This window comes from Toxorhynchites rutilus, chromosome 1 (assembly GCF_029784135.1).
Source record: "Toxorhynchites rutilus septentrionalis strain SRP chromosome 1, ASM2978413v1, whole genome shotgun sequence".
Taxonomy (NCBI): Eukaryota; Metazoa; Arthropoda; class Insecta; order Diptera; family Culicidae; genus Toxorhynchites; species Toxorhynchites rutilus.
The window spans coordinates 71,550,516-71,562,873 of record NC_073744.1 but is presented as its reverse complement, the minus strand read 5'-3'; the positions used below and the strand labels follow the sequence as shown (position 1 = coordinate 71,562,873).

The following is a 12,358-nucleotide window of genomic DNA, read 5'->3' as shown; positions in this document are numbered from 1 at the left end:
AAACCAAGCGCCAAACAAGCGTTCACCATAGCATGCATGCAGAGTCATAAATTGGTGGCTTGAAACTACTAGCAATATAAACATTTCTCATCTTTTTGCGCTATTCTCAAAAGAAACGCTTCTGTTAATATTACTGGCCTCGAAAAGAGTTGCATTACTTTCTCATGCTCGAGAGAAGCGCAGGTGTCACCCTTAGTGGAGGAAGTTTTGCTACTGGCAAGCAAAACCTAATCACATACAAAATTCTTGATGACTAAACAAGAGAAATAAACTCTTTTTTGTTAATAATAACCTCGAAAAAAGTAGCAATGCTTCATTATGATCAATATTAGCGCAAATGCAATCTTAGTTGAAGATTTGCGACAGTTTTGCGACTGGCACTCGAACCCAAATAACTTATAACATTCCAGTAAGACATTCAAGATGCTTGGTATTCCCAAATAATTTTTTGGTGCACAACCTTAACGTCTGCTTCGCCATAACGTCAGTTTAATGCATTGATGCATTCTCAAAGGCACCAACGAAGCCCTTATGAAGACGGAAAATAAACAATGTTTACTGCTTGAAAAAAAACTGAATTATGCTACACAGCTTGTACTCTGCTGTAACACCCATCGATGCGAATTCGCTAATGAGTTTGTCAAGAGCGATCGCCTTCGCCACCAGCGGGGGGAGCTTAATTTTGGTTACTGCCTGGGCGTTAACATTTTCGACCGACGCGCCGAAATCGCCTACTTCGCTGTTGTTCGGTGCGGTGTCACATTTGCGAAGGCTCGGTTCCTCTTCTTCTTGCTCATCGCACACTACGCGAAGCGTCCAATTTATGACGCGGAAAGAAGAACACACGATACGAATAACGCGAAAAACGAACAGAAAAATCAAACGACGATTTCCAAGTTGGATTACCACTGGTGGGGTCCAATCTTAGATCGAAGCGCAGCGAAAGCAAAGTGAACTGGATTACTCAACAGTCCGATGCCGAATGAAAGTTTGCCTCAGCGAGATCCACTGTTTATACTCTAGACAAGTATTCCCCTTCGTTCTTCTTCTTTTCCTTTGTTCACAGAGACTTTAAATCCTACTATTTCCCCTCCGTTGGTCGTCGATAAGTTGCTCGTTATGGATATCTCTGTTCGGGAAAGCACTCAAATGGACAGAACAAATGTATGGGGAAATAGAAACACTTAAAGTTTTCATGAATTTTAACCATTTACTAACCAGGGGATTCTATTGTATGGCATATTAAACAAATCTTACGGAATTTCCGATTCGTGTAGTATGTAAATCGCCAAAATCCTTTCGCGGCAAAAATAGTTATTAACGTTAACTTTATTTCATAGAAACGTGACCTGTTTTCTGATTTGACACCCTTAATGAAAGACGTAGTTCTACGTCAAAAAGTGACACACGTCCCCTTCGTACCAACACACGCGATACACTAAACGATGACGAACGATGAATGACGAAGCTAGAAGCTAAAGAGATTCGCAAAGTCGTAGTGTTAATGTTTTCTGAGAAATAAACGACTTAATTATTTCTGGGTCTGTGAGACCAGTCCGCGAGTATAGGAGAATTGATATTTTATTTCATTTTAATAACACACCAATACAAACAAGAGGCGAGCAGTGCTGGAATCAGCGCTGCAAGCAGGTCGATGCCTTCCAATGTTGGCAAGATAGTTGGCGTCAAGTTGTTCAATGAATGCATATAAAAGGTCGATAAATCGATTGCAAGGTGGCAGTATTTGAGGTCGATCGTTGATATTTTATCGACCTTACCTTGGCTGTCAAAACGGAATTTGGGTAGCGATTAGAGTTCCGAGTTTGGGACCCAAACTCTGGCCCGAACTTGAGAGTTGCCACCAGACGTCGACAGTGTACATCTGTGATCAACGTACTTAGACAGTTGCCAGGTATGCTGTAAGGAACCTCCAGCCGGGTGCTATGATTGATGCTAGGATCGTTAGCAAAATATCAAGCAGAACTGTCAGTGGGATACCCAATTCATAAGAAAACAAAGGTAAAATGTCAGTGGGATACCCGATATGTTGGCTCCTGTCAGTTCAATGGGGGTTCTCTAAAGACGTCACCCGGCTGGGAACCTCGCGTTAGTGTTAAGCCGGCGCTACAATGCATTCGGTCCAAACAATCGGTGAGTATTTGGATCGAATGTTTATTATTTTTATTTACCATCAAAAACGTTTTGAAATTGAATGATAATACGAGCATTGAAAATACTACCAATATTGGACTGTAAATTTAAAAATTGAGAAAAAAATGAATTTTAAGAATCAATTTTATAATTCCTTTAAGAAACCAATCTGTCAAAGATAGATTCGGACGAATTATGTAGCAGTGTATCGAATGCGAATGATAAAAATCCCTTGACTCGGTCCAAAAAAAAAACTCACAACGGCCGGATTACCATTCAACGTGAATATTCGTCGCTCTACATTAGAGGTTCGTACCTCGTTCATCAGCTATCGAGCGCCCAGCATTCGGGAGTATTCGAAGCATAATGAAGCGCCAGCTTTAGCAAATAGCGTGCAAAATTGTCTGAATTTGCATAGATCTTTTTTTTGTCAATTCATGGAAATCGGATATATATTCCTGTATTTCATGTATTTTATCTATGAAAATAAATATTTACAGTTTAATACAAACGTTGTGTCTGCTGCAGTGTGATACGGCTGACCTAAACCCATAATCGCGTACCCAGAAAACACGTCAATAATTATCGTTTTTAGTGAGTTTTTACTCCGAGTTCAAGTTTGTTATAAAAAACAGACGAATAGACGGATTTAGATTAACGAAATTTGTAAATTTATTATTTAATTTGTGAACAAAATACCGTGATTATGCACTCTATTTTATCTGTTGAGTAATTTTTGTGCACAATACAAAAAATCTAGCACACCTGTAGTATATGTCAAACCACGTTGATCGCGGATTACTTTGCTTGACCATATGATTTGTCATAATAAACCGAGACGTAAATAACAGTCGATGCGGCGATTTGTTTTTTTATCGCGTCTGGCGGATTCGAAATACTAATAAGATAATACAAGCCAAATTTGATAATAAGAGTAGACAAAAGATCTCGTATCAGTTGACGCGATGCCAAAAAAGATGGGAATCAATTCCAAAGCCGTGGAGGCCCGAGAACGTAAGGCTGAAGCCAAAAAAATAGCAAATGACAAGGCTGCAAAAGCAGCCGAAGACGCTCTCTGGGCCGACGAGGACAAACAGCTGGCAAAAAAGAAAAAACAAAAGGTGTGTTTTACTTTCAGTAAATGATATTAGAAAACAAAAATATCTAGGTAGACACTTGCAGGAAGACGAGGAACGCAAAAGATTGGAACAAGCCCGCAAGAAAGCAGAAAATAAAGCTATACTGGAGAAAGAGATTGATTCTATAAAGGTTGCTCCGAAAGTCTCTGTTCAAAAAGTGACCCGCTCTCAAATTGAGGCCGAAGTGGAAAAGCGCAATCGTGCTATTGAATCAGTGAACAATCCTCCAAAGGTAACAACTCCAAAGGTGGTTCCACTTGAGGAGAATCTCAATCGTGTGATGGCAGATACTGAAGTTGCGCAAACTATCGATCAAGCTCTGGCAGTACTTAGCGTTAAGGATGGTGAGGATCGGCACCCCGAAAAACGAATGAAGGCTGCGTTCAAGGCATACGAGGAGGAACAATTGCCTATTCTAAAACAGGAATACCCTTCGATGAAGCTTTCGCAACTGAAACAGATGATATTTAAAGACTGGCAAAAAGCACCGCAAAATCCAATGAACCAGAAAGCGTAGATTGATTAAATCCACGTTTACTAAGTCAATGTCGGATGATATGGATCGAAATTTCAGCAGTAATATTGTGTCCACAAGAGTACTAAAAATCATAATAAAACATGCTTGATTCATTGATTTGCATCATTTCAATTTCGATAGTTGATTATCTTTACTATTTATCAGTCCTCCAAAGATTTCATTTCTAGAAAACATTTGTTTTTTTTTCGATTAGTTTATGTGACACTCAGAAATACTTAAGTATGTGTAAAAAGTTAAAGTTTATTAACATTAACCCATTAACGACCAAGCTGTAAAAATATTTTTTAACGAAAGCCATCGGTATAATTTCAACTATTTTTATTATTTTCGAACTTTCATTTTCCAGAAAATTACGAAAAATCGAAAAGTGGTCAAGCAGAAACAATGGCAATTTTTTTTATATAATATTATTTATATTTATTTGTTTATTTTTATTATGCTCATTTAGCAATTCAGCTGTAACAGAGCCGCATTTATCGTGTACATTTTTTTCTCATGTTGTCTATTACACATCATCCATTTAGGCGTAAGAGTTTCATATTCTATCGATACACGACACATGTCGCCTTTTTTCGGCGTATGAATGTTTCTCTTGTTCGAATGTTCATGGTTGGACTATACATCAAGTTTTTTTTACGCAGGGGATACGTACCTCGTAAAAAAACCGCGTTAATTCGATAATCCGCAAAAAAAACCGCGCTAATTGGAAAATCCGCGTAAAAAAACCATGTCACCAGATGATAGATATCAAATGGGACTATCCTTACGTAGAACGGAAGTAAAAAGTTGAGTGTTCCGCTTCCGAAAACCCGTGGTTTTTTTCCTGCAATTTCGTTGGTTACTGGTAGCTATAGTTCGGTTTTCCTCCCGAATGAGATCATCTGCTGTTGCTAGGCGATTCCCTTGTGATTTGTACACTCTAATGCCGATGTACGTGCAGTACCACTGTTGAACCGTCCAGAGCTAAGTAGACAGGGAAATCCATTCACGAATAGCTGCCCGTAAAACCCCTTCCCGTTATACCGCCCGGTGAGCTACCCGTTACCCAACACCTAAAATCCTCGTAAGAATCGTGATATGGTGCGGCACTGACTTCCTTCGTAAGCGCTAAGCTCCGATACAAGCACTAATTACCGTAATATGCTCTGAGGGAACATAAGAGAAAATGTGAGCTGAGGAGAAGATGTGATATTGCACTGGTCTTTTTTACGCGTTAATTGGAAAATCCGTGTAAAAAACCGCGTTAATTGGAAAATCCGCGTAAAAAAACCGCGTTAATTGAAAAATCCGCGTTAATTGGAAAAACCGCGTAAAAAACCTGGGTGTATACACAGTGACTGTTGATATGAGGCTTCCATTGTTGTGTTATAAATAGCACCAATAACCGATGCAGCAGATCGTATTCGGAGTGAGAGTCTGGGATCACCATCCCATGATGATTGTTGCATGGACATAGTAGCTAGAATTTGCGTTGACGGCGGAATGATGTCGACATCTGGATACGACATTAGTTTGTATGAGGCCAACTCTTCTCTATCGGATTAGTTGGCCCTAAATTCTAAATTACTAAAGTTTGTATGATTTTTTTTCTTGGCGTTATTTACCTACTAGAAGTACTTTGTTCTGACCCTAATTTAAACTAATTTCTATTAATTTCCAGATATTCTCACCAAAATTTACCATTATAATATAAAATTATCTTTGGACACAATTTTTGTATGATATTTTTTCACTATTTGCAAGCAAAAGTGATTTTCACTTAAATAGAGTACTAATTTGGTTTGGGAAAACTAATTTTCATTCATAATTTTTATTTTTAAAGCGTGTTGATTTCTTCTGCAAATCCATGTTGTCATGCCTACTCCCCCATTTCGTAATACGAAGCTCAATGCCGTCAACGCGTATAACACACAAAGATGGTCAGTGAGAGCCCTGGGTTATGAGCTCATGATTATTCGCTTAGTGGCGGACACGCAACCAATTAGGCTACGAAGACTCCCCCTGTAGGGGGTTCAATATGATGTTTTTTTGGTACATCACGATGTGTGTTCTTCCATTAACGGGCCTTGAGAACTAGGCATTTAATCAACGCAAACTCCAAAACAACGACATGTTTTTTTGCTAAAATGCACAAAACATTTTTTTTCAATACGCGAAGCTGCCCTGCAACTATATTGCCACCAATTTGTTCAATGTTTTGCTAGCGTAAAAAGTTGGTGACAATATAGCTGCCGCCTGCTCGTCTAGCGGAAAACACTTGATGGTATAAATGGTTTTTTGGTATTTGAATTTTTGATGTTAGTTTCAACAAAAACAACTAATAAAACTCATGATCAGACTCAGCAGGTCCTGAACAGTTCATATGTATTGAAAACATCAACAAAATCACTCTTTCTCAATGACTTTACGAGAAATTCGTTCTTGCTGCTCTAAATTGGGAATTGTTAACACAAAAATGGCTCCACAATTAATAATTTTTGATTTTTTCGCGCTCTAAAAAATCAGGCATGTTGCTAGACATCAGAAGAAGTTACCACATAAGGTTAGAAGAAATCCTGAAAGAGTTTCAACTGAACACTATGAACACACTATGGGCGGAGCAACAACTTGAAAATGATTCGGATTTTCATCGAAAAATCATTTTTAGCGATGAGGCTCATGTCTTGTTGAATGGCTTCGTCAATAAGCAAAACATGCGTACTTGGTCAGACAGCAATCAACACTTACTCCATGAGTCACCATTGCATCTCGAAAAAATTACGGTTTGGAGCGGTTTATGGTCCGGCGGCGTAATTGGGCGTACTTCTTCCGTGATGATCAAGACCGGCACGTTACTGTAAATGGGAATCGCTACCGCTCAATGATAACCGAATATTTTTGGCCCGAATTGGATGATATGGACTTGGACAATATGTGGTTTCAACAGAACGACGCCACAAGCCATAAAGCGCATTTAACAATCGATTTATTGAAAACCAACTTTGGTGAGCGTGTTATCTCGCGAAATGGTCCAGTCAATTGACAGCTTCGGTCGTGCGATTTGACGCCGTTAGACTATTTCCTGTAGAGCTACGTCAAGTCTGTGGTCTATGCCAACAAGCCAGCGACGATTGATGAACTTCGGCCGAATATCGAACGTGAAATTGCAGCAGTATCGGCCAATTATTGCTTGATAACCGTCGAAAATTGGGTTCAGCGTCTGGACTTCTGCAAGCGTGCCCGTTGTGGCCATGCAAAAGAAATCGAGTTCCATACGAAATGGCATCAAAAGTACTTTCACATGAATAAAGAATTTTATTGATATCCAAAACCGTTTTTGTTCTATTTAAAAAACTTTTGTAGCGCTCTTATTGAAAACCCCTTGACAACGCTAGTACAGTTGTATGTCTGTCATAAGTATAATACTAAGCTTCTGCTATTGGGTAAACCGAACACGCATGCCATGTTATCCAAGTATTTTGAGGTCTGGTTCGACTCCAAATATACTTGAAGGGTGCATATTGAGTAGCTGAGTAAAAATGCCAACAAATAATAAACTTTCTCCTTACAATTACTGGTACATGGAGGGAGCCCATCCAGAAGATCTTATGATGTTGTATCGTACAACTATTCTCTCAGTGATGGAGTATGCCAGTTTCTGTTTTCAATCAGCTACCAAAACACACTCTTAAACTCGAAGGGTGTCATTTTGCAGCAGCCTTTCTTAAGGCTAAACATCGAGTCTCCCAAACAAGTCCGAACAAATATTCACGGTTGAGCGTATCCGCTGACTTTTGAATCGGTAGGCGCGGGTTTTAGAGGTTAAGTGCTAGTCATAAAACTGATTCTTCGAACCGGATGAGGACCTTCGGATAAGAAAGTGTCCTAGAAAAATTCAGTGGAAACGCCTAATTGAGGCACGATAAGCAAAAAACTCGCGGAACAAATAGTTTAAATGCGGCCGATAGCGCGCGGTGAATAGCGTCCCAGTGATTCGCCATTGTTTCTGGCACGTATTAAATCGCCATTGTTCCCCATTTTGTATTTTGCATATAATTCGCTTATAATTAGCAATATGTTAAAAATAAGGCTAAAAAAACCGGAAATATATTCGTTGGTGGAAGCAACATACGGATTCTTGGTGGTGGAAAGATGCATCCTTGAAAACTAAGGTGTGTGAAGCGGAGAGAGAATGGCGGAAGAAGCGAAGACTTATGAAGAGCAGCGGCAGAAGGACAACATACTGGATTCTGTGGCGTTCTTGGAGCACTACGTTTCCAATTACAACAAGGAGGAGCAACGAAAGGGACAAGTGGATGATCGTTGTAGGCAGCTCGCACACCGGAGCAATAAACAACTAGCAACTATCAACATGCAATATGCAATATTATCGCCATTGGATTTTTTCATTTGATTTTTGGTGATCTAGCTGTTGCTGCTTGCTAGTTGCTTGTTGCTCCGGTGTGCGAGCCGCCGTACAAACATTAACCCATATCATGTTCACTTCACGATGAAACCCAATGTTACCGCATGTTTTCATGCAATGTTTTCAGCTGTACTGAAGAAGTGAAAAAACATTGCCGGCTTCAAGAAGTCACTGAAAACGAATATATTTTTCGGCTAATCATAACTTGCCGAAAAATAAAAATCGGCATTGCGTTTCTCGTGAGAATCGAAGTGTGCGTATAACATTCTTTCGCCTCTCATAATCTCGACTATTTTTCCCTGTGGGTGAAAACGGATGTTTTTTCTCCCAAATCGGCGAGGATTTGCGCCTTTGGATCTCTGCTTAAAATAATTCAAAAGATGATGCTGTGTGAAACTTTGTTTGAAAATGGCGACATTTACACAATACGATGGAGACAACATTGACATTTAGTGCTATTCTTTCGAATAATAAATCGCGCTAATTCCTGACAGCAGTACCAAACAGCTTCAAGCTGTAATTTTATTTGAATGCATTATTTCATCATCAGTTCATTAATTTCTTATTTACTTACAAATTCAGTGCGAAAAAAGGATCAAACCAAATGGCAAAATGATCTTAACGAATATTATAAGTTACGATTATCCTCTTGTATATTCTGTTGTTTTCATCAGCATGACAAGTATTGCTAAGCATGACGAGGCATCTCTAAACTATTGTCGTCCTGCATGGCAGGGTTGCCGATCTGCTGGTGGTGGCAACATTCTCCCCCCGGTGGAACCCGTGGTGGCTGTGGTTTCATCTACGCCTGCAACCTCCAGCACAGCCAGTTTTGAAACTGGTCGCCGAAATACGCCACTGGAAGTTTGCACGATTGCTTATCTAACGGTGCCATCTTTTCCGGTTATCACCTCCAATATTCGACCTCGATTCCAATTGTTTTTTCTGGTATCATCCAACACCAGTACAAGGTCATCCACTTGCGCATTCCTCGTCTCACCAAACCATTTTGTACGTTTTGTGAGTACTGGCAAGTACTCTCTGATCCAACGCGACCAAAATCGATCCATGCATCCTTGAATCTTATTCCATGATTGTTTTAGCATCACACTATCGCTTGTGGTTACGCTGCATTCCTCTTTTGAACCAGATGAACTCCCTAGAAGGAAGTGGTTAGGAGTAAGAGCCTCTTGTTCCTCAGAGTCCAGAGGTAAGTACGTCAAGGGCCTACTATTCACTAGCGATTCCGCTTCCAATAGCAATGTATGCAGAGATTCATCATTCATTCGTTCATCGTTATACGCCGAGATAATAGCAGTTTCTATCGACCTTACCATCCGCTCCCACGCACCTCCCATGTGTGGGGCAGTAGGAGGGATGAATCGCCACTTAGTTGTTGTACTTGTGAAGGTTCTAGTTAGTCCAGCATTGATTTGCTCCCTCAAAACTCTTTCTGCACCTTGAAAATTTGTAGCATTGTCACTGTGTATTTCTAGGGGAGCTCCACGACGACAGACGAAACGGCGCACGCTTCGGATACAGGACTCAGTGGTTAAATTGTGGACCATCTCCACATGGACAGCACGAATTGTCATACATGTGAAAAGCGCCACCCAGCGCTTCACACTACTTCTTCCAACTTTCACGAATAAAGGCCCAAAGTAATCAACCCCTACATAACTGAAAGGGCGTACATACGGAGATAATCTGGCTAATGGTAAAGCTGCCATTTGAGGAACTCGTGGGACTGCTTTTTTTATCCTACAGTATTGACAGTTTTCAACTACTTTCTTCACCTGGGCTCGTAAATTCGGAACGTGGAAACGTTGGCGAACTTCATTGACCACTGTCTCATTGTTCGCGTGTAGCAGAATACGGTGCTGTCGATCGATGATTAGATGAGTTAGGTGATGTGATTTTGGCAATATGATGGGGAATTTGAGATCTCTTGAAGCGCAAGAAGCCGCTCCTATCCTACCATCTATTCGTAGGATGCCTACTTCATCCAAAGTCGGTGTAAGTTGATACATTTTGCTGGTCTTGTCCAGAGCACGACGTTCAGTATCAGCTACTTTTTGATTTCTAGATAATGTTGCCATCTCTTCTGCAAAACACTCCCACTGTACCGATCGAATCAAAATTTTTTCAGCCTCCTGTAACTCGTTCTGTGTTAGATCACCAGTTTGGTAATTGCGGTTTCGTTTCGAATTGACGATAAATCGGTAGACATAAGCAACGGAACGATGCAAACGATTCCAGGACGAAAATCGGCTGACATCGACGATCGGTTCCGGAATGAAAAACTCTTGATGTATGTATAGTGATCGCAGTTCGTCTTTGCATTGTTGCACTCGATGATGCGGTATCTCCCAGTCGATCCATTCATCCTCGGGCTTACAAAGGAATTCTGGTCCGCTAAACCAGATACTATTCGAACAGAAGTAGGGACCAACTCCCCATTTTGATGCTTCGTCAGCGGGATTCTTATCTGATGGCACCCATTGCCACTCCATTTGTTGCGTATACTCCTGGATTTCACTCACGCGATGTGCAACGAACGGTCGAAATCTACACGGATCCGAATTGATCCAGCTCAACGCCACTGTTGAATCTGTCCACAGGAACCTCTTGGTTATCCCAAAGTTGTGACCGTCTACGACGAACTTCATAAGGCGGGCCCCCTGCACACAGGCTTGTAACTCGAGCCTCGGGATTGTCATTAGTTTTAAAGGCGCAACTTTCGTTTTTGCTGCAACCAAAGCAACTTCTGCTTTCCCATCAGAATTCACGACGCGCAAATATGAAACGCACGCGTAAGCAGCCGGACTCGCGTCGACGAATGTGTGAATTTGAATATCATGCATGCATTCCCCAGAAATACTTCTAAAGTAGCTACGAGGGATACGCACTCCATTAATACTCCTGAGCATTGCGGTCCAGATTTGCCAACGCTCGAATGATGACTCAGCGATTGGCTCGTCCCAATCTGATCCTGCACGCCATATGTCCTGCAACAGGATTTTCCCGTGTACAACATACGGTGCCGCCAAACCAAGCGGATCAAATAGTGTCATTAGGCATCTAAGTACCTGCCGTTTGGTTGGTATCGCGCTACTAGCGATCAGATCCGTTATATCCGCTCTCATCTCGGTGGAATATTTAAGTTCATCTCTCTCCGTAAGCCACTGCATACCCAGAACTCGTTCTGTTTCTTCCCCATTCATTACCCCAAGGTTTTTTACGACAGTCTCCTTAGGCTCTCCAAGATAAAATGGAATCTCATCAAAGTTTGATCCCCATCCTCGAATCTCAAATCCGCCACTTTTGTGGATTGCTTTCACCTCCGACGCTACCTTTTTTGCTTCTTCAATAGTCAGAAAACTATCCAGATAGTCGTCCACATAGTGACATTGGATGATCCCTTCCACGGCTCTCGGGAAATCCTGAGAAAATCTCTTTGCATTCACGTTTTTAACGTATTGGGCCATAGCAGGTGAACATGTCGCTCCAAATACTGCTACGTCTGGTTGTTTGCCAGGATCGTCCCGCCATAGAAAAAGTTGTGCACATTTATCCATTCCTCTTATTTTTAATTGGTGGAACATTTCCTTGATGTCGGCGGTCACTGCCACAGGAAATTGTCGGAAACGGAACAACACGTGCAGCAGCGAAGTGAGCTCGTCGGGACCTTTGAGGAGTAGTGTGTTTAAGGAGATACCATCAACCTTTGAAGAAGCATCCCATATCAATCGGACCTTCCCGGGCTTCTTCGGGTTTACTACAGCTCCTAGCGGCAAGAACCAGATTCTACGGGGATCAAAGTTAGTCATCTCCTCAGGTGAAGCTCGGTGCGCGTAACCCTTCACCTGATACTCTCGAATTTGACGTAAAATGTTTTCTCGTAGGATATGATCTTTCTCCATTCTTTTTTCTAAGCATTCTAACCTTTTCAAAGCCTGTAGCTGTACGGGAACTCGACATTTTCATGTTTCCACAACAAACCCGTCTCATATCGATCTCCAATCCGTCGAGTAGTCTCTTGCATGATACGCCTAGCCCGCTTATCTTCTTCTGATATGTCTACAGCTTGTTTACTTTCGACGTCATCCAGTGCAAAATATGCTT

At 41.2% G+C, this 12,358-nt stretch overlaps 2 protein-coding genes across 2 annotated transcripts; one reads left to right on the top strand and one right to left on the bottom strand.

The window, feature by feature from the left end:
* Positions 1-2,979: 2,979 nt before the first annotated feature.
* On the top strand, positions 2,980-3,939 carry LOC129761944 (coiled-coil domain-containing protein 124). The gene is made up of 2 exons (XM_055759802.1): positions 2,980-3,272; positions 3,334-3,939. The coding sequence occupies exons 1-2, from the start codon at positions 3,117-3,119 to the stop codon at positions 3,805-3,807; spliced, it is 630 nt and encodes a 209-aa protein (XP_055615777.1). The 5' UTR covers positions 2,980-3,116; the 3' UTR covers positions 3,808-3,939.
* A 5,172-nt stretch (positions 3,940-9,111) lies between these two features.
* LOC129782482 (uncharacterized) lies at positions 9,112-12,156 on the bottom strand. The gene has a single exon (XM_055789641.1). The coding sequence runs from the start codon at positions 12,154-12,156 to the stop codon at positions 9,112-9,114; it is 3,045 nt and encodes a 1,014-aa protein (XP_055645616.1).
* Positions 12,157-12,358: the final 202 nt, after the last annotated feature.

What these genes read in the sequence shown, in the direction of transcription:
- LOC129782482 (XM_055789641.1), bottom strand. Translation starts at nt 12,156, where the DNA reads ATGGAGAAAGATCATATCCTACGAGAAAACATTTTACGTCAAATTCGA.
- LOC129761944 (XM_055759802.1), top strand. Translation starts at nt 3,117, where the DNA reads ATGCCAAAAAAGATGGGAATCAATTCCAAAGCCGTGGAGGCCCGAGAA. An exon ending in CAAAAAAGAAAAAACAAAAG is followed by an intron (nt 3,273 to 3,333) that starts GTGTGTTTTACT and finishes AGACACTTGCAG; the next exon opens with GAAGACGAGGAACGCAAAAG.